Genomic DNA, 23,535 nt, shown 5'->3' with positions numbered 1-23,535 from the left:
CAGACATTTTGAATTGTTTAAGGTCACTTGCTAACCAAGCAATGCTAGAAAAAAAACATCCAGGCAAACAATATGAGCATGGATTTCAAATGTCAATGACAGTTAATTATTTTTGATCTCTATTTTAGGTTTCTAAATCTTTTGCCAAGCTAAACAAACATTCTGTAAAAGCTGAAGTGGACTGTTGCCAGGCAACACTAAGACTTTAGAAAGTTTGTCGTATTTATTTTCTTTGTAACTTCTAGCTTTTACAAAAGACTCACCTACAACATTGCCTCTATCTCCTCTCTGCTTCTGTCAAGAAAATAGAAATCATCAAAGGAGAGTGAGATAGAGAGAAGGCTGCTCACAATGAGAGGAGATCAATGGAGAGACAAGGTTGAGGGCTATGCCAATAAACACAAGCACACGTGTACACACACACACACACACACACACACACACACACACACACACACACACACACACACACACACACACACACACACACACACACACACACACACACACACACACACACACACACACACACACACACACACAGATGTGACATTGCAGCGACGCGCAGTTCTGCAGAATCGGACTGAGGCCTTGAACTGTTTCTGAGCAGATGGTCTGTGTGTGTCCACTTGTGTGTTGTGTGTTAGTGTTTAGGTGTGTGTGTGACCTTGACCCACACACCAAATCACTGCCAAATTTCTGACTGAGAGACAAGAGAGCGCTATAGGACCTTTACTATAAACACTCACACACACACAAACACACACAAGAGAGTCCACACTGTGCCAACAACAGAAACCACAGCAATTGCCATACAGTAGGTTTCCACAGAGGTGAATTGTATATTAACATGCTTTCATGCACAAGGTGGCACTGTTTCCCCATGCTTCTCAGCAATCGAGGAGAGAGTGTGTGTGTGTTCAAGAATTCTGCAGTGCTGGTTTCCAGGTCTTTCTTAGTTTTAACTCAGATCAATGGTTATTACTGTGCCCTTGTCCCGGTCTTTCCCTTTCCCATACAGGCATGCAGGCGCAGAGGAAAAGCAAAAGCAGAGTCACATACACACTCATGGGGAACATAAAAGTACATGGGTACACAGGCAAGCATCTGCAGTCTTTCTCAAAGCAAATTTCCTGCTGTGATCACTTCCTTTCCTCATTTTGCGTGAGTTTCTTCAGAGGTGGTAAAAACACATTGATGAATATTCTAGTTTTAGTCCTTCTTCCTCAGTCTGCTTTTTCAAGGCTGATTTGGTTGGCCAAAAAAAATGGTCTCGTACCGGGAGTATACAGCGGGCAAAATAAGTATTGAACACGTCACAATTTTTCTCAGTAAATATATTTCTAAAAGGTGCTGTTGACATGAAATTTTCATCAGATGTCGGTAACAACCCCTCAATCCACTCATGCAAAGAAATCAAACCATAGATGTCCATAGATTAAGTTATGTGTATTAAAATGGAATGACAAAGGCAAAAAGTATTGAACACATGAAGAAAGGGAGGTGCAAAAAGGTATGGAAAGCCAAGACACCCGCTGAAATCTATCAGTAATTAGAAAGAAGTCCCGCCCCTTGTCAGTGCAAATTAATATCAGCTGGTTCAGTCCCAACTGATGGCCTATAAAAAGGTCTCTCATTACCAAGGTGTCACACAAGAAAGATCTCATGATGGGTAAAAGCAAAGAGCTCTCTCAAGACCTTCGCAACCTTGTTGCAAAACATACTGATGGCATTACAGAAAGATTTCTAAACTCCTGAATGTTCCAGTGAGCACTGTTGGAGCCATAATCCGGAAGTGGAAAGCACATCAACTCACCATAAACCAGTCACAACCAGGTGCTCCTCGCAAGATTTCTGACAGAGGAGTGAAAATAATTATCGAAAGAGTTGTCCAAGAGTCAAGGACCACTTGTGGAGACCTTCAGAAAGACCTGGAAGGTACAATTGTTTCAAAGAAAACAATAAGTAATAAGTAATGCACTCAACCGCCACGGCCTGTATGCACGCTCACCACGCAAGACTCCATTGCTGAAGAACAAGTACGTTGAAGCTCGTTTAAAGTTTGCTGCTCAACATTTAGACAAGCCTGTGAAATACTGGGAGAATATAGCCGGATCAGATGAGTCCAAAATTGAACTCCTTGGATGCCATAATACACAGCATGTTTGGAGGTCAAATGGCACTGCACATCACCCCAGAAACACCATACCAACAGTGAAGCTTGGAGCTCATATACTTCATATACTTGAAGGAAGGATGAATGGAAAAATGTACAGAGACATTCTTTATAATCTGCTGCCATCTACCAGGGTGGTGAAGATGAAACGAGGGTGGACATTTCAGAAAGACAATAACCCCAAACACACAGCCAAGGAAACTCTCAATTGGTTTCAGAGAAAGAAAATAAAGCTGCTAGAATGGCCCAGCCAATCACCTGACTTGAATCAAATAGAAAATCTATGGAAAGAACTAAAGATCCGAGTTCACAGAAGAGGCCCACGGAACCGTCAAGAGTTGAAGACTGTTTGTGTGGAAGAATGGGCCGAAATCACACCTGAGCAATGTATGCGACTAGTTCCTCCATACAGGGGGCGTCTTGAAGCTGTCATTACCAACAAAGGCTTTTGTATGAAGTAATAAATACATTTCAGTAAGCGTGTTCAATACATTTTCCCTGTGTCATTCCATTTTAATACACATAACTTAATCTATGGACATCTATGGTTTGATTTCTTTGCATGTGTGGATTGCATGGGTTGTTACCCACATCTGATGAAAATGTCATGTGGATAGCACCTTTAAAATATATTTACTGAGAAAAATGGTGACGTGTTCAATACTTATTTTACCCGCTGTGTATTTAAATAGCTATGAGATATAGAGTATCCAGTTGCGTAATGGGATGGTGGTTGCTTATATTGATTTTTTAAACATTTCTTACAAATCTAAATTCAAAAGTCTCAGTCATAATAATCTGAACCTCATTTATTAGTACCAGTTAACTCATCAAGTAGACTGAGCACATCCATCAGCGCTGTGCAAAGCATACACTGTAGACGGTTGACATTAAACAATATCATAAATAACTGTATATCATACTCTATGTTGTTTTAAAGGTTAAGCCTAACATTCTAACTTTTTGGGAAGCAACAAATGCATCATTTTATCTATTTCATCCAACAGGCTGAGTGGTCACTTCTACTGACAGGTGTGAGCCACGGAGCACGCTTTATGAATATTCATCTCCTGAACATAAATATGGTGATTTCAAAATGCTGATTGGCTTGGCTGAGAGTGTTCGTAGATAAGAGAAGGGGAGAAATATCAAGTGTGTGTGTGTGTGTGTGTGTGTGTGTGTGTGTGTGTGTGTGTGTGTGTGTGTGTGTGTGTGTGTGTGTGTGTGTGTGTGTGTGTGTGTGTGTGTGTGTGTGTGTGTGTGTGTGTGTGTTGGGGTGTCTTGGAGCCGAAGGCCGGCCAATCCAAAAAGCCATGAATGTGTAAACAATGCACTCTGCAATTCCCAATCAACACCTCCACACCACCCACGCCTCGTAATCAGAGAGCGGGAGAAAGAGCCAGAAAGACAGAAAAGCCATCACTGGCATTTCTCCATAATCAAAGTTGACAGAGGGTAGAAATAACATGCTAATCAATGGTCCTCCACATCCAGAACACTTCAGGTCATTTCAGTTTACTTTCTTTCTGTTCCTGGAGGCAGACTTGGCGCGCAATACCAAAATATTACAAAACAATAACAATGTCCAACACAGACCGCATATATCACCTCAAACATGGTATTCACTAATCAAGATTCTAAAAACTGTGAAAGGAAGCTAATTAACCCTCCAACACAACCAAGCAGGCATGGTTAAAACTGTTAGATAACATCAATGATTAGAGACTGAGCTTATTTTTCCAACAAAGAAAGTTTCCTCTTGTTTTGCTTCTTCTACAAAATATTTTAAAAAATAAAATCCAAGACAAAAATAGAAAGAGACTGGTACAAATTGACAGCTGAAAACAAAGTGATAACTTAAAAAAAATCAGGCTGGAAAGTTGTCTTTCTTCTCTCATTCTTTATCCATATTTCATCTTCCTCCTTCTCTTTCCTTTAATCTGCAGCACTCTGTCTTCTTTCCATGCGGGCTTCTCCAACTCCATCTATGGACTTTCTCTGAGAAAGATGTCTTTTCTATTACTTCCTTTCACTTCGTTTTTCAATTTTCCTACAACTGAGCCCTGCCTTCTTTCTCCATCTTTTTCATCAGCCTTCCTCTCATACACTCTCTCCCGTCAAGGACACATGCTTCCAAAAGAGGGTGAAAAATAATCATATGAATTCCATGAATCACCCTTCTTTTGATGTCTTCTTTCTTTCTAATCCAGCCCCTCTTCTTTTCCACAAAGATATCTGAGCAACTATTTCCCCCATGTCCGTCAGGGCTGGACGGCACTGAGCAACAGCAGGTGGAACGACAAAATATAACTGTATGAGGAATAAACAGCACAACCATGCAAACACATAGACCAGAGTGGGCTTGACAAGCTGTCTGACCATCTGTCTGCCTGGTGCAATGACAAAGGTGCTGTGTAAACTCGAGGATGTGTGTGTGTGTGTGTGTGTGTAGGTGTGTAGTCAGGTTGGAACAATAATGTTTGAAGTCATTGACAGCCAGGACATATTGTCTATTTCTAATGTGATGCCTTCATTATTCAGGGTATGCCCTTTATATTATATGATAAATTCATATTATAAGTTATTCATCCATCCATCCACCCATCTTCTCCCGCTTTTCCGTCAGGGTCACGGAGGTAACAGCTCCAGCAGAGAGCCCCAAACTTTCCTTTCCCTGGCCACATCAACCAGCTCTGACTGGGGGATTCCAAGGCGCTCTGAGGCCAGCGAAGAGATATAATCCCTCCACCTGGTCCTAGGTCTACCCCTCGGTCTCTTCCCAGCTGGACGTGCCTGGAACACCTCCCTAGGGAGGCGCCCAGGTGGCATCCTCACTAGGTGCCCGAACCACCTCAACTGGCTCCTTTCAACGCGAAGGAGCAGCGGTTCTACTCCGAGTCCCTCCCGGATGACTGAACTTCTCACCTTATCCCTAAGGGAGATGCCAGCCACCCTGCGGAGAAATCCCATTTTGGCCGCTTGTATCCGCGATCTCGTTCTTTCGGTCATGACCCATCCTTCATGACCATAGGTGAGGGTAGGAACGGAGATGGCCCGGTAGACAGAGAGCTTTGCCTTCTGGCTCAGCTCTCTTTTCGTCACAACGGTTTAATATTATAAGTTATTATATTATTTTATCATGGTTCCCTGGGGATTGTAATACAGATTCCGTTACATTAACATTTGTTATTCTTATTTGCAAAATAGTAATATCTTGGGTTTCAAGGGTCAGTCCTGTGATATCAGAGGCTTTATCACCATGACAACAGCAAGACAAGGGAAAACAGCAAGCACATGTTAGGAATTGGTATGAAAATGTAGTGACACAAAGTACTTTTCAGCCAGCTACTCCAGTGCCAAGGTTAAAACTCTTTATAAAGGTATACTGGCGGAATCTGAGTGCACGTAAAGGGTTTCTATTGGACAAGTATTCCCGTTCTGTGCAAGCTGATCTGTGGCTGACCCTGTCAAGATGTGTGTTTATACCTGGCAAAGTCAAGGTCTGCCTCCCTGGACATGGTGATGTTGGTGAGGTTCTGTTGGAGGACAAAGATGTTCCGGCACATCTTCTTGATACCAGACTCGCTGATCCTCTTAAAGTACTGAGCCCCGTTGATTAGGATACAGGAGATCAGATGGCCCAGACCTAGGGAGAGAAAAAGGACGAGAAAGGAAACAAATGATGGTCAACACAGAAAAGGGAGAACAAATGGGAGACAGAAAGGGTAAGTTTTAAAATTGGACTCTCGTGTTTGGGTTGTGAGAAATGGATGGGGAATGTTATATTGTAATGAGCCTGCATGTGACAAAGAAAAGGCAGCCAAAACATTGACTCCCATGTTTACTAATCAAAGCAGCCTATATAGCATTTATACTTCACCCAAGGTCTGTGCTGACCTTCAAAGATGTACTGGAACTTGTGCTGCTGGAGGGCGGCCCCCATGGCCTCCTCCACGGCTGAGATGTCCTTGTTCAGTTTCACCACCAGTGGGTCATAGTCCATGCTCTCCACATTAGCCACGATGGCATAATTGCCTTGCTTTGTCAGGGGGATCAGGTAATGGAAACAGTGCACCCTGGATTGAGACGTGGGAGGAGAGTGAGATTGATGGGCAGAAACGAGGGAAAGGGGAATTAGATGTTTGACTTTGTTCTCTTTGCATTTTGCTATAATGTCCAAGTGCCCCACAAACTCTCTCAAAGCACTGTTGATATATTGGAACAAGTATGGGATGTGCTCGGTGCAAATATCGGTATTAAAGGGAAAAGTATAGAAAAGGCTCATAAAACAGCAAATGCATGAAGTGTATTATTCTCTATCTTTAGAGTTAAACAATGTTAGAATGTAAACTTCAAGTGTTCTCACTTCTTAATGTGATAGAAACTTCTGAAGCAATGGAGATGAAACTCAAGAGCGACACGGGACAGCTGGAACTTTGATGGCAAACACTGAAGGTTTATTATGAAGTTAACGGCCGGAGAATTGACAGCGGTTGCCCGACCAATCCTAAAGATCTCCACTACAATACGAGGTTTTAACCAGTTCGGAATGGAAATCAACATTCTTCAGTCACCAGGCTAAATAAATACTGATCCTATACCTAACTAAAGCTGTCGTACATGAGAAAAGAATTTACGCCAGGGAACCTACGTTCCAGATAAGAAGGGCTTCTAGACGTCCCTGAACAATAAATATCTCATGTCAGCTTGTGCTCACCAGAAGGTCAAAGAACTATGCCGTGGGAATAGAGAAAGAGGAAGGAGAAAATGATGAACTAGGTCAAAGGTTAAACACCTAGGCAAAATATTCCCTAACATTTAAACCCCACTTATACTATTCGAACATCTTTAATTTAAACAAAAAGTAGCTCATATCATACACCAGATTATTAAAATAACACTTATTCACAGCTGTATACTGTAAAGCCAAAACATCAGATTAGTTAGTAATCTGTGGAAAACAAGTCTAAATACAGAATATAAAATGTTTTGAGGTATGAGTACTTCAACACCAGTACACTTACAGCCAAAGCCTTTTTTTTTAGGATTTCTGTGAGTCTACTCATACAACGGGTCCCTCCCTCTAATCTGTATACGTAAAATACTTCATTTTAAACATTTTGTAATACATTAATATCTTGTTTTTTCTTTTTAAGTTGAATACAGATGCTGTACAAACACAGATGTGTTCTCTTGGTCAGTTAGTAATGGTCTTTTATGAATAGATTCATAACAAACTGTCAAAAACAAACCTAATTTAATTATATAACAGGCAATCATTTAAATACTTAAAAAATGTGTTTTTGAAAAAAAATCTTTACCAGTTAAGCTCATGTTAATATCTTTTACATAAAGGACTGTAATAGATTCAATGTACTACACTTCTAGAGTTAGACATCTACATTTGAGTCCTTTTGGTCAATAGAAGGCTCATTTCTGACTAGACTTAAGAAATCAACGCTCTTATAATTCCATCATCACAGAGCCCATGGCAGGAAGGAATAAAATGATATGGTTGAATGTCTCTTCCCCCTAACGCTAGGCCAACTACTACACCACACTTTGAATGCCTCCATATCACTTCCTTCTTTCGTTCAATCCTTTCTCCCACTTACTGTATCTCCCCTTCTTTAACCCCCACCATCACTTTAACTTCCACACTCATCTCTCCCCCATCTCCTCCTCCCTCCCCTCATGCTCTCTTCCTCATGGCTTCATTTAGCTGCTACCGCTATCAGGGGAAATTCACCAGATAGGGAGAGTCAATGGAGTGTAGCATATAGCTAGACATCAGCCTCAGGGAGGGTTTTCTACTGGAATCATAAACAATATTGCATAAGCTATACTATGGTCTATTGGGAAATAGTGGTATGTGGAGGGATGGAGAAAAGAAGAGAGAAATGATGGACTCTTAGTGTTTGTGGGTGGGAGAAAGTATATGATGTGGTAAATTAACTTGGATGCTCACATTCACACAAACACGTACATTCCTGTAAGCCACTGATCGTTTTCGTCCTTTTGATTTAAGGACATATCCACTAAGCTTGTGCAGTTTGATCACGGTAACTGCATGGTAAAGGATTTAAAGTCATACTGTGTTTGGTTCAGCTGGGAAACAACACGAATGAGAGATATAAGTGCACTGACTGATTTCACATTGTTTGGGATGAAGAGGAGAGTAAGGTACAACACACAATTTGAAGCGTGTTAATTGAGGAAAAACCATAGTACATGTCCAAACACATCATTCAAACAGAAATACTAATCAAGGTGCACTGTGGCAATGTAATTAATTAGTATGGCACTCAAAAGCCCATGGTTCATTCTTGTGCTCTTTGGATGGTCCAATTTAATTAGTTGGTGTGTTCCCTCTTTGGTGTGTTCTTATGCTTTAAATAGTAATGTGGGAAAAACATGCACTCTAAAAATTCTCATTGTGTGTAAACAACATGTTGTCAGCTGTTTCAAAAGGGTTGTTTGGACATGATTGCGTCATAGTTTGTCTTCAAAACATGAGCATGATAATATAACTAAAAATATAAAACCCTTATGTGTGTTTTCATTCCTGTAATTTATGTCAATTGTGGATGAGGCTCTCTTTCATACCTGACCTCCAGGTGCAACACCAGGAGACAGCGGTCTGCGATGTCCTGGAAGCCCCGGGACAGATCACTGAGGGTCTGCAGAATCTGCTCTCTGCTCCTCTCGCTCTCTCCAACCACCTGACTGTCTGCTGAGCATGGAGACGCACCTGGATGGACAAAACAAACAGAAAAAACCCAATTAACAAACACAGTTTCACCAAGTTTGGGTGGTAGTGAGAAGAATACATGCTTTAACCAAAGGAAATATCAGAAATGTTTAACGTCCAGATGCTGCTGAAGAGATTATGCTATACTTGACCCTGACCTCTGTGCCCACACACTGTACTGTACTCTAAGGTAGTACTGAGCCTGTCATATCATATTGACAGAATCTGATACTGAAAATGACACAACTCACACCGCACACACACAAAAAACCAACATTTGCTAATCTTCACCTCCCTTCAGCAGGCCTTAAGCAACTTTCTTCTCACCACTTGTGCTGAGACAGCAGAAGAATGTGTCAGTGCACTGCATTGTAAACCAAACAAAAGGCCTGTGTGTGTGTGTGTGTGTGTGTGTGTGTGTGTGTGTGTGTGTGTGTGTGTGTGTGTGTGTGTGTGTGTGTGTGTGTGTGTGTGTGTGTGTGCGTGTGTGTGTGAAAAGAAAGCAAGCGAGCCAGAGATCACAGAGGCATGATGAGTGTATATAAATTCAGCCTGGTGTAGATCAATGGCTATAAATTAGCAAGGGGAGGAAAGGGAGAGAAATTGGCCCCGTCAGTCATATGTAGGTCTATTTGGTCAATGAGGCGAGTGTGTGTGTGTGTGCTTGTGTGTACGAAGAGTGACTGTTGAGCAGAAGAATGCAGGGGTCTACGATCGATGTGCCGCAGTCAAAGCCAGCTCCCCCGTTACTCTTCCTGCCCTTCTGAAGGTCACACATGCCTTCACGCACGCACAGTGGCAGCAAGTCTAAACTGAGGCAAACATTACCTGATCATTTGTCTTCCTTATCTATGACTTTTGACTGACATTCCCAAAAACAGGTAGGGAGTGAGATTAAAGGTATTCCACTGAAAAATTGCTGGAATTATAAACCGGGGTTTCAGATGGATTTGTTTGTCAGCAGGGATATGAAAAAGCGACTGACGTAATTTTCATGCAACTTGGAGGATATGTACAAAATACAGATGTTTATTTCAAAGGGGAATCATTTTGCATATCCCCCCAATATAACAAACTTAAGTTCCTAAATACGGCGGTACCACTTTACAATAAGACTACCCTTAAAAAGGGTTTACAAATAGTTTGTAATTAATTCATTAGTTAGGTTGTGAACACTTTATAAATCATTAATAAGCTTTGATAAGACAAGGGATAAATAAAACATCAAGATGGATGGGGGGAGAATCAACTCAGTGAACAACAGATACCGAGGATGTTGGCTGATGAAGAAGAAGTAAGCTAGGTATCAATATAAGGCTTAGTCATCTTGCTAAATAGTGAGCCTGTGTTGATGCATGAAAACGATGTTAGAACTGGTTTATTAATGGTTCTTAATGATTAATAAAGTGTTTACAACCTAATTAATAACCTAATTATAAACCCTTTATGAATCCTTTATAAGGGTATTCTTTTTGTAAAGTGGTACCATTATGGCCAATATACTTACAAAGGCTGTGGCTGTCTCAGGTGTAAAGCTAAAGATGAAGTAGAAAGTATCCAATCAAAAATCTAATGAAAATACTTTCTATTAGTAACAGGGTCTCTCCTCTTTACAAACATGCTCACTTTAGGCTAATACCATGCAATAGTGCTATTTCAATTGGAATGATAAGAGGTTAAGTTTAAAAGTGTTCTGTGTTGGGGCATTTCTACACTGTTCAATAAAACCTTTACATGGTGAATGCTTTTGTGAGGTCATCTTTGCTCATGTTGTACTTGCTGGAGAAAGTGTGCTGCTGTCTGCATTACAGTTATTTTAAATTAACCCCTGATAACAGGAGAGCCCATTGACTTATACAAACAGCAGTGAGGTATAAGCCATGACTATCCAATCAGCAAAGCAAACACACACAGGGAAGGGAAGTGACATCACTCTGACAGCTGCTCTTATGGCCTGTGTGTTTAACTTGCATAGATAAAGGCTGGAGATTGTATTTCTTATCAAAGGTGTGCATGTGCTATATGTACATACTGGCTGTAGGAACTTACTAGCTAATTAACTGTCTTCTTGAGTAAAGCTCCTGATGGTCTGCGAGAGTGTGTGTGTGTGTGTGTGTGTGTGTGTGTGTGTGTGTGTGTGTGTGTGTGTGTGTGTGTGTGTGTGTGTGTGTGTGTGTGTGTGTGTGTGTGTGTGTGTGTGTGACTAGACACAGCAGTAACAGGCAGTTTATAAGACCTAGAAACATCTATCTTTGCTTATGTCTAACAGATACACAGTCAGACTTCAGATAAACGTTCAAATGTTTGCAATCAATAGCAATTGCCTGTGGTCAGGAAACATTACTAAGAAGAAGATTTTTGTAACAGTAATACCCCCAAAGAGGGAAATCAGCAGATCAATTATGTCTTTCTCAGTCTTGCTCTAAAAATGTACATCACGTAATTGACAAATGATGAGGCATTCTTTCAAATCTGTTTCATTGTTAACAAAGCTGGAACCAACACCATGAGTTCTGACATAATAAGGGGGTATGGAGTCTAACGTTGTAGGCTTATAATCAGTCTTAAATTCTGTTAATCAGACACATGAAACCAGTGTCAGTGCGAAGCTATGACTTACTCATCTAAAACACACATACTCTCTGTGTTTGGTTGTAAGCCTGGGTGTGTTGCGAAAAGCCAAAAACGTATACAATAAATATATTTTATATGATTTCTACACTAGTGACTGTCTGCTCCAGCAACATAAAACTGAGTGCCAGGGATTAGATCTATAGGTTGGCAATTATAATAATCTGGCTAAATGAGCCACAGGAACAACAAACATGATTGGTCTTAACAGAAACAATCCACAGTGATTTCTCCAGGGAGCGTGGCATAATGACATTAATAGACTTCATTAGATTGTATTTAGCGGATGCTGTTTATTCCCCCTGATCATCTTATCAGATCATTAATAGATACAGAATGCAGCTATGAAACACAATAAGGCAAATCAAATTAAAAGCCACAATTACAACAATAGTACCTATGCAGCTGAGTGACCTGAACCTCTCATAAAGGGATCTAGACTTTGTTGTTGTTTGTTGGCAGAAATAGAAATGACAGAACCAAAAAGTGTTTGGTAGAACTAGCACCAGACAAAAGGCACATGTATAACTGATACAGTCCACTGTGCTGTGTGTCTCTTCCCTTCCCTTGTGTTGTGTGTGAGAAAGCGAGAGCATTTTCCTGCCTGTGGGAGTGTTTTCCCTCCGAAATTGTGTGTATGTGCACATAGTAGAGTATGTGAAAGTGACTGGAAGGCTTCTGTTTCCTCTCATGTGCATTACACTCACTCACTTTGGCAGCAGAAAGCCAAAAAAAGGGCTCGCTGTGGCACACACTGCTGGAGGCCTCTCCAGGGGGTGTTTGGGAGACACACACACACATGCCCAAAAACACGCACACAGACACACCGAAGCAGACCCCAGCCTGTGCTGCTTTGATGATGCGAGGGAGGCGTCGCAGCATGGGGGGCACCATTAGAGTCAGGGACAGACTGGCAAAAGGAGACGACTCATTGGTCCTGACTGACAACTTTCTTGCTCTCTCTTTTTTTCTTTCCTGCTGATCAAGTGCGAGGATATGTTTGTGTGTGTCACATATCCTTTTAGGCGCTTGTGTGTAGGTATGCATGTGTGTGTGTGTGTGTGTGTGTGTGTGTGTGTGTGTGTGCTGTGCTTATCCAATTATTTTCGAATCCCATCTAAGAGAAACGTCTGTTGCTTGCCATCTGCAGAAGATGAGGGTGGCAGACATTAAGGGAGAACATCAGTGATGGAAGTCACATTCTTACACACATTCAGCATGCAGATGCATAGGCAAAAGGACAGTTCACACTTTGATGTGTGTGCCATTAAGAGGATAAATAACACATTAAGTTACAACAAAACAACATGTAATGCATTGAAGACTACAGTTACCAAAGACTTGTCAAATCATGATCAGGTTTGCTTTAAAAGAATAGCCTGTCTTACCTCCTAACAGAAAAAGGGAATCATGAGAAAATGGAAAAAGATAAGCAAAGGACAGTACCCTGCAGGGGTGATGAATGATTCCTAAAGGACAGAGTAAGAGAAGGGGAGTTATTAATTATTTTGATGCCTCTGGTAGAGGGTGAACATCTGTACTGAGGGAACTGAACTTCTTTCCAGAGAGGTAAAATAAGAACACTGAGAATGGGATTGACAGATTGATTGGTTTTAATATCTTAAGGCCCCAAATTGCTTAATGGTGTCTAATAATGCAGGATAATCAAACCATGCTCGATATTTTGGACAGAAATAGTTATAAAACCAGCATGGATGAAACAAAAGACTCATACTGAAGAAACAACACCACCACCTCCCACTGCAGCTCTTCCCTCAGGCCTGTGCAGTGAATAAGAATGTGTTCTTAGTCAACTTGCCTTGTTAAATGGAGTCAGGAAAAACAATCATTGCTAAAGGGAAAAACCTACACTCACCATAGTCAAGGTTAAAAAACTGTATTTCCATAAGCCCTCAGCATGCAGCAGAGCAAACGCTGAAGAGAAGAGAAGGAACCTTTTCCCACAAGAAGAGCACATGGATGTTTTCCAAAACCCCTGCAGAATAGTTTAGAGGCCTGTTTCTATCACATATTGGACAGGCCTTAGACATGAACACACACATTTGCACACATCAAGTGGTTGTGGACAGCAAAAAGTCAGCTTTAGGAAAAAAAGGTTGTCCACTCAGACTGTTCATGATCTAGTGTTTGCAAAGATCCAACAAGGATGACTGAACCTGGTATTAAAAATGTCAGAAATTCATAAACAGAAGTCAAAAAAGAAAATGGGCTGTCATGGCTCCTCAGGCATGTGTGTGTGTGTGTGTGTGTGTGTGTTGTTGGGTAAATATTGTCAGAGTGGATTAGAAGTCCAGTCTGAACCAGATGGGTGATAAGACCCTTTCTGCAGCCACCTTCACGGCAAATCACCATCAGTGCTCTGTCTATATACACACACATCTCACTACCAGCACACACACACAAGTTTAAATACTGTTCAGACACATTTAACTGCAAATGCCCGGATACTCAAATTGAGTTTTTATACTTCAGAGCTCCATAGTGAGTTTAACTACAGATCCAAAAGGAATCAATAACACAGGAAGGTGACCAAACCAAACGTCCGCTGAAGAGATTACCCAGCCATGGAAAGAATCTACCAGAGCCTTGTACGACTTGTGGAAAAGAGACAACAAGAGAAGGAAAGAAGAAGGGAAAAGAAAGGAGAAAGAAATGGAGAAAGTAAGAAACACTAACACAGAAAGAAGGAAATAAAAACAAGGATGAAGTAAGAAAGTCAGAAAGAAGACCGAAAGAAAGAGGGAGAAGAAAATGAGTTGTTCATACCTGACTGCTTCTGTAATATAAAATCCAATTTGGAGAGGCATAGACGTGAGGCGGGGGGGTGGAGGATGAGATAACGCAGGGTCCTTTTTCCCTGCCGTACCCTTGTCCCATCTTACACAGTGCATGCTTATGTACACACGCACATGGGCACACTCACACACTAACACCCGAACACACACGCGTAGTCCGTCATCAGCTCGGCAAACACTAAATAATGAACAATACGGAGGCTGTCCCAGCATGATAAGTGACTGCCCTATCCTTCCCATTAGTGCCACTCGCCAGAATTAATGATAATTATGTCACGTCCCTTCCCGTACTTTTATTGAATTCTTATCTAGGAATAAACGAAGAGAGCTAGCGTCAGAGTGAGAGGGAACGGAAGTATTTAAAAAGAGATAGCGACAAAGTCAAGGCCAAATAGGAATATCTAAAAATTCTCATTTAATTATTTCACGACTGAAAGAAAAGTTACGATATGGAGGAGCAAAATAGCACAAGTTCAATGAGCAATCAGAAGCTGGAGAGTTGTGACCCTCGCTGATAAGGCCTGCAGCCCTGCCTGTATCCCTGAAGGAGAGGTGCAGCCTTTACCAGAGTTCTGCCCGACGACCGAGATACTGCAGTGAAAACAGCTAAGATTCTCCAGAGGGCCAGTGTAACACTACAGAGGTGAAGGAAAGAGCTTTATACAGACACTAAAAAAAACCTTTACAATATATATATTTTTTATAATTAAATCTGGTGATTGCTGAAGGTTTAAATGCGTTAAAACTACGGTGATGTATACATATTTCCAACATATAAAAGCTCAAATAAATGTCAAATATCTAAATGCAGATGTGATTGTGCAAAATAAACACAACTCTGACATTGGTGCCATTTTTGAAAAAAAACGTATCTTCTAGAGCATCGTCAGGTCAACATTGGTAATATATGACCCGTGCAAATCTAGAAATTCAGCTAGATGACATGCAGATGTTAAATATTGAATGGGGTTATTAGAAAGACATAAACAACACATTTAATAAACATTATGGTAAAAAATGAGTCTGACACCAGAGGACGTGTTTACTCTAGTTTTCATTAGAAAATAAGAGACTGCAATTACAAGTTTAAGGACTTCAACCAACTCGATCCTACTTTATGCTAATTAATGGGATTAAAAACTGCTTCAACTGCCATCGTATGATCTTGATACAAAATATTGACTTTAATATCAATATCATAAGATGCTATTTGCTTCATCAAGAGATTGAACTAGTTATTGAAATTATAATGAGCATAAAACTGTCAGTGATAATGATTAGTGATTACCAACACCTATATGGAAATTATATGTCACACACACACACACACACACACACACACACACACACACACACACACACACACACACACACACACACACACACACACACACACACACACACACACACACACACACACACACACACACACACACACACACACACACACCTTATTTTGATCACTGATTAATGATGCACAAGTGAAAACTGAGCAGGGAAGTTATAAAATGCTTTGAGAGTCCTGATTAGAGGAGGCATTTGTCCACACACATTCGCAGAGCCAAGGATAATGAGAGTGAGATGGTGTGTGTGTGTGTGTGTGTGTGTGTTGTGTGTTTACATAAAGTGCTCTTTGATAACTCCAGTGGAGAATGTAATGAGTGTGTGATAATGCACTCAAACAAGAACTTAATGAGGCACAGGTAAGACGTGTTGCTCCTAAAGCATTGCAGCTCAGGATGAGAAGACGTAGTGTACCCCTGACTGTGACCCTCCTTAAAGCATCCAGACAATATTTTTAATCTGCAGTGTATTCTGATCAATAACTGCTTAATGACCAGAGAGACGTGTAGCAACATCTCCTGGAAAGAAATGTCTCTGGTGTTATATTGCTCTCAATCGTGATAAAACAGTCAGTAAAGGATGTATGGCTTCCCCAGGTGCGTCCAGGATTGAGGTTTCACCATCATATTCCCGAAATCAACTGGATGTGACGTGACAACACAAACATACACTCGTATAGTATTTTCCTGAATAGCAACATTTTTGGCAGCTATGAAAGCCTCTCTGTCTGTGCCAAAGAGGAAAAATAAGAAACAGAGAAAAGAAAAATGACAGGACGGATAATCAAATTTTTGCTGGAATGCAACCATCCGACAAGCGGAATTCATTTATCAAAGACATTGTCAGTTTGTCAGTTTGCTGGGTAAACAGCAACAGATGTCTGAGTGGGCGTCAGTGAGGCGGGTGTAGTCGCACATTTTACAAAGTTTTGCTAAGTCTAACACTTTTAGAGTTGTATTGTGAGAAATATCATGTTTCTGAATAAGTTGAGGAAAACATTATCATGAGGTGTTCAAGTGTGTTTTAAAAGAAATATAGTTTTTGACAATAAATATGAATACTATGTTTGTGTAGCCACATAAATAACATATTAAGGAGGGAATAATGACCCTTAAACTTCTTAACATAGTTTAAACACATAGTAATAAAGGGACTGCCTTTTTTAGGACATGGGATTTATTATTATTATTATTTGTTACCATGTTAACTAATTGGGCAACGATAATCTACAATAGCTAATGTATTGTGACATCCTAATTTGCTATAATACCACGCTGCAACACTGTGGCAATTACAATATGAGAAAGATACTTCATCAGAACTGCTTGTTGGATTGCCAAACTTCTTCAGAAAACTCCTCCCCTTGAACCTTTCCAATGTCAAAATTAGGCCAACTGCTTCCGTCGATTTGTGTAACTTTACGAAACTACAATCCCACATTCGCTCCCATTTCAGAACATTTTTGGAATAGCTTTCCCCTCCAACTGCTTCCACATCCCAAATTATGCTTTCCTTACTTACTGGAGGTATGAGGCAGGTTGGTGAAAAAGTTCTTGAGGCGACCAGCAAGCCACTCCATGCTCTCGTGAAGGTTGGCCAGAGCCTTCAGGTCACTGACGTCCCGCAGGATCTCGTTCTGGGGGATTAGTTTATCTCCCAGGTTCCCAGTCAGCACCTCAGACTCTTTGGCAAAAGCCGCCCTGAAGGATACATAGATTGAGAGTGTATGTTAAGAAAGAAGTAACCTTTACTCAAACAGCAATCTTACATTTATTGCAAAAATGACTGCAATCAAAAAAGTGCAGGGCAAAATATATGTCTGATAACAAAGAGGCATGAGAATGAAAAAAAGCCCTATAATCAGTCTAGTGTGTAAAATTGTTAGAAAATTACCAGTTACTGGTTTCCTGTTTGGACTGAATATTGCTGTCTGCAGTGGGGGTGAGTGGCTTACATGAATGCTATAATAGAAGCCATTTTTCATAAAATAAAACATGAGGCATTGCTGAATGGAATGGGTGTGCAAATGTATTCCAACATGTAATGTTTTTATAAAGTGTCTTAATACAGTGTGTGTTTGTTTGAAAAGGGTGAAGGTTTTATAATAGTCCCATCAGGTGGGAATGAACTGGGAACATGAATTGTCCAGTGATGCACTAAAGTTTGAAGAAAATACATAGAAAGAGGACAGGGCGGAGAGAATTGTGTAGCTCTGGCCTAACAGAAGAAGCAGCTCCTAGTAAACAGTCGGTGGGAGAGAAAAACAACAGGTGATGGAGCACATTTAGAAGAGGAAGAATAACAGATGGCAGAGATTTACAGGGTGGAAAAACAAAGACATAGAGATCAAAAGCCCCTTTTCACTTTATTTACAAGTTCTGGTGGTTTTGGCGGGATAATTGACTGTAATGACCAGAAGGATGGGGAGAGAGACCGGGGGAGCTGGATAACTAAATCTCATCATCAGAGTACTGTAAACACACGGCATGTGGACAGGCCTCCAGAGTCACCAGGATGCCCAAAAGATCAAGATCCTTTGAACAACAAATGGGGTTAAAAAGCCCTGGACACACAGACGTATTATTTCACTCACATATAAGCAATCATATCTCATTATGAGGCTTTATTAACGCAGTGGTTTGCCAGTCGTGCAGAAGCTAATTCCCCTTTCATAGTGATGAAAACATCTTAAATCAAACCGCCTTATGGTCTCTTCCTTGCTATCTCATACTGTGTGTGTGGGTGTGTGTGTGTGTATGTGTGTTTGAGAGAGAGAAGGAGGGAGTGCACACACAACAGATTGACTTTCTTTGGCCACATAACCAATTTATTTATTTACTTTACTATTCCGCTCCGATGAGCTCCAGTGTTCCCTGAAGAGTGCGCACATTCAAAGGCAATTTCGATAAGACTGCCCCCCACCCCCCACCTTCCGCCACTGTCTGCTCTCCATATATTTTCTTATTTTGATCTTCCCCTCGTTTCCTTACTTCCCTCAGATAGAGGGTGTTTAAAAGAGCAATCATGACTTATTTTATGGGTGCATCTCAGTCAACAACGGAGCGTTCGATAATATGTGTATAAAGGAGGGAGGGAGGGAGGGAGGGATTGGTTGTGTGATTGCTCAAGTGTGGTGGTGTACGTCTAGTTTATGTGTGCTACTGTGTGCACTTGTTTGAGTACAGGTTTCTCAAGACGGAATTGTAAAGGTGCACACACATGGACATTTGCACGTTTATATGAAGTAGTACATGTGATTTCTGTGTGTATGTGTGAGTGTACCGAGTAAAGTCCTCTTCATCCTCTCTCTTCTGTCGCGTCTGTCTGGGTTGGGCCATGTTTGCCCAGTTAGGGAGGGACTGGAGCAGGCGACTGATGTCCTCGTCTTTAGACCAGGACGCACTGATGGTGAGCTTCTCTTCACATTGGACTACACCCCTGAGGAAGAGCAGACATGAAGAAATGTAGACATGATATAAATCACAGCTTTTGTCTCTTTTTAGACAAGATAAGATGCAATACATTTCGGAGCAAGAATACTTGGATGTATAAATGTTAGAGTACGAGGTACATACCTTTGATCATTATTAAAATGAAAGGTGCTATTAACATGTAATATAACCAAGGTTAAATTATGAAGATAGAGTGGTAGTTAGGCATTTAGTTTTCCAAAATTATTGCTAAAATTAGTTAACAACACAAAACTAATCGTCATACACAGGTTAGTATCATTAATGGTCAAGTAGTTGAACATGAGCATCTGTACTAATATATATAGTATTATTACTGGAGTTGTGATTTGGCACTAAGTGAAATCGGGCAGCCTGCCTGTGTTAGCTTTGTGTGCATATGTCTAGGCTGGAGAGAAGCTGCTTGATTCTACAGTCATTATCATACTAACACCTTGTACAGGAGACACAAGCACTCTAGGGTTTTTCATCTACACCTCACACACACATCCACACTCAGACTTGTGTGTAAATGTCAATATCAACACAAATGCACACACACATATACAAACAGAAATACACACATGGACTTTGGCAGCCTCGGCTGGGCTTGTCTTTATCACTGGAGGCCCCGGTGAGAGCGAGGCTGACCTGTGACAGAGTCCAGATGGACGCCCGGCAGTCTGTCAGTCCTTTTCCTGCATCCCCTGGACCGCTCAACACTCCCTCTCTTATCCCTCCATATTCTTTAGCCTCCCCCTTTACCTGGCCAGGTGTTACACGGTCTCAGGGGAGCACAGATGGATGGCCTTTCCCATCACCAATGTGTGTACCAACGAGTGTGTGTGTATAACGCAATAAGAAGCAATTCATAGCTGATTCCTAATTCCTAAAATTAACATTAATGCTGTTTGTCCTTCATAGAAATGTTACATGAAGGTATATAAAAAACTGCAGTCATCAAATGTCTTGAATTACAATCCACAAAGACTATAGCTTTTAAATGTAATCAAATAATGCTCCATATTTGTTGTGCTGTTAAAGACAACTAAAGAATTCAAACAATAGAATAATATTTCAGAGTGTGTGCTATCCCCCAGTAAAAAGGATTTCTGCAGCTTATTATAGTAGTCGAGCTACCCTTTGCTTTTACCTGTATGCTGTGTTGCAGATTTCCTTGTATTCCTTTAGTTTGTCACAGACCATCTCCAGGAACTGGTTGGAGTAGGCACTCAGGTCTTGCATCAGGCTCATTAGATCCTGGATGGACTTCTCCACTACCACCGTGCTCTGGAGGCGAAAACAGGAGGAGAGCATTGAGACTTTGGTAGGCTGGTTTCATTTCAACTTTCAGTACAGACACACAGACAAAGGAAAAGACAAAATAAAAGAGCACTGTAGAGCAGTGGTCAGTCGGATCCAGTCTGCTAAAATAACAGGATGCCTCCAACTCCACTTGTCTGTCTGTCACCTGCGGCTGGACCGATGACTGCTGCTGGAGAGCTTGTCAGAAGTTGAAACACCGTATTGCTGGAATGGATGATTCTTTGTGTGTAAGTGAATCAGTGTGAGTGCACCTATGTGTGTATACACTTCTGTGTTGTGTGTGTTCTCAGGCTGAAAGTGAACGTGTGTGCATTTGTCACAGTGCACCCATCACCAGGAGCCACGGCAGGGCTGTGACAGCAGCCATTACAGATTAGCCACTCCTGCGTGACTAATAGCTGGCCCGGGAACAGCAGAGAGGCTTCATATCCCCAGAAACACTCGCACATACACACCGAGAGCAAACTTTTCAAAGGACACACCTTTGAGCAATTCAAAGCTGTTAAATGAGATTACAACTCCGTAGGTTCCAGTATGCCTGCTCCTAGCACTTAACCAATCCATCCTACATCTCCAATAATAGTGATAACTTGTTATTTGTCTGGTGATAGCCTCACCGCACTGGAACTCGCCATGACTCCAAAAAGCAGATCTGTGTGTGAAGCAGAGCAATGCAACACAAAGAAACACAGAGAGGGGATCTTAATGTGCCATTTGTATTCAGCGTTCATAGATTTTTAATATTCATCTCACCACTTTTCCTATGTAAACTTAATATGGAGTTGATTGTTTAGGTGTGAAATGGAAAAATTAATAGCTTTGTCAAACATGAATGAAATGCAAATGGTCTGTGGTGGAGGGAAACAGCTGCAGTGAAAGGAAGGTTAGCAACAGCAGTTCAAAATCCTGGATCCAAGCACAAATATATTACGTAGTGTTTTTGTAATTTATTTGTATAAACTTTTTATATCCAAGGCCAGTGCCACCATGTCTGAAATACTGTAGATGGCAGTAGTGACTGTAATTGATCATCCGAAAGGAGACCCCTGATAGGATACAACAATATTAATATTAATAGCTCATATTCTGTTTCAGTTTCCCTCTTGCTCATTCTGTCACAAGAAAGCGCGCGCGCGCACACACACACACACACACACACACACACACACACACACACACACACACACACACACACACACACACACACACACACACACACACACACACACACACACACACACACACACACACACACACACACACACACACACACACACACACACACACACACACACACACACACACACACACACACCACTGAGGGACGTAATGATCCATAGCAGTGCCCATGCCCATGGAGTGCTCACCAAGGCCTTGTCTCTGCCAAGGGAGCATCCTTTACTGTACATGCCTGACTCCCTGTCAGGCCGCGGGGGTGGGGAGAGATACACAGACCCTGCAGGAGGGCGATCTCAGTGTTGCACTGGAAGCAGCTACCAGCACATCTTAGTGTAAGCTGGTGGTACTGTAAACCATAAAGAAATCATAGGAAATGACAACATTGACATGTCTGTTTCCGTCACTATAGTAATAATGCTGGGATAATGATATGCTCCTTGTTTTGATCCCTGAAGGGAAATTCAGTTTTTTCACTTTTCTACTTCGCCAAGGTCAGGTTGTCGGGTCAGCGCTGCTGAGGCTGAGAGGGATTCAGTGGGTGGCTCAGGGAAAATATTCAGCATGAATGACTTTAGAATAAATAGAGTGTATTACAGTGCTACATTTTTATGAACCATTTAAACCACAAGGATTGGATTACTTAGATACATTTAACTGGATTGATTTTGTACATAAACAGCAACAATCCTTTTGTTTAAACTGACCTGTTTCAACAGCAGTTAATAGCAATTAAAAAAAAAAATGAAGTATTGCATTGACAAAGTAATGGCAAAGATGACAATAAGGGCATGTGGAAAACAACTGATCCTCAAATCATGACCTCTTAGACAATAATTCAACAATACTGCTGCGGCATAAGGCAGTTGGAAGTTTACACATTAAAAAATATGAGAACAATTTAAAAACGTTGGAAAAAGTGTACAAAATGCAACATTAAAGGTAGAATTGGTAAATATCTGTAAGAATAGGGGGAAAAGATTTAGAAGTCTAGAGATAATAACACTATGCTATTGTCAGAAAGCTCATGTGTTGTCTGAATGATAACTGTGGTCCTTCACTGGTGCTGTGTCCACTTTGAGGACAAGGAGCTAAATAGCAGGCCAAGCTGGTGAATGGAGAAGAGTAAACAATGGACGCCCGATCCATTACTCCTGCTCTAACAAATGCTCTTGCGCTCAGCTCCCTTGTATAATTCTGCTCATTTAACACAGCCATTTGTCTTAGGCAGCAGAAATCATTAAAAAGTAATCAAGGGACAGATTGAGAAAGGGAGGGCTGAGAGAGAGAGAGAGTATGTGCTGCTACTTCTCCTCCATCTTACTTGACCGTTACAGAAGAGACAACGTCCACTTCTCCTTCTATGTCTATCTTGCTCTTTTCCTCTCTTTCCCATTTTTCAAGCTTAAAGTTCAACATGCTGAGCCTTCATGTGAGAAACACCCACATTTCTCTGGTGATTCTCCTCCACAGCATTACATTACCCCTGAAACTGAGCTGAGGTGGTTGCACTTTGCCTCCACTCTCTTACATCATTACTATGTAAAAGCATGGTCATCAAGGAAAATTAGGCTCATGTCTTGCAAATGGATCTGAAAATTTGCTGGGGTAAACTGCTGTCATTTACAGTGAAATGAAGGCCATGGCGGTTTAATGGCAGCAACAAGACAGTCCTAGCACTCAGAGTGGCGCCTCAGCAGGAAAAAGCTGTTAATGCACGGTCATCACTACAGAAACCACACTGAGCCACTGCTAAAAGTAGTTATTTCCTTTGATGGAGTGAGTGTAAAAGCAAAATGCAGGGACTTTGATGAAGTAACACTCCAGGGATGTCATTTCTTAACTCATCTGTGTTGCTGATATCTG

The 23,535-nt window shown here is 41.2% G+C and overlaps 1 protein-coding gene across 1 annotated transcript in view; it reads right to left on the bottom strand.

The window, feature by feature from the left end:
* The window catches only part of exoc4 (exocyst complex component 4), a 113,446-nt gene that overhangs the window by 8,016 nt on the left and 81,895 nt on the right, over window positions 1-23,535 (bottom strand). Inside the window, exons 14-19 of the mRNA XM_063905911.1 lie at window positions 20,321-20,457; window positions 19,001-19,156; window positions 17,240-17,418; window positions 8,783-8,927; window positions 6,074-6,252; window positions 5,663-5,822 (exon numbers count right to left, since the gene is read on the bottom strand). Coding sequence (XP_063761981.1) covers window positions 5,663-5,822; window positions 6,074-6,252; window positions 8,783-8,927; window positions 17,240-17,418; window positions 19,001-19,156; window positions 20,321-20,457 — 956 coding nt within the window. The remainder of the gene's footprint in view (window positions 1-5,662; window positions 5,823-6,073; window positions 6,253-8,782; window positions 8,928-17,239; window positions 17,419-19,000; window positions 19,157-20,320; window positions 20,458-23,535) is intronic.

Source organism: Eleginops maclovinus, chromosome 17 (assembly GCF_036324505.1).
Source record: "Eleginops maclovinus isolate JMC-PN-2008 ecotype Puerto Natales chromosome 17, JC_Emac_rtc_rv5, whole genome shotgun sequence".
NCBI lineage: Eukaryota > Metazoa > Chordata > Actinopteri > Perciformes > Eleginopidae > Eleginops > Eleginops maclovinus.
Note: the sequence above shows the minus strand (reverse complement) of the source record. Positions and strands in the feature narration are given on the sequence as shown.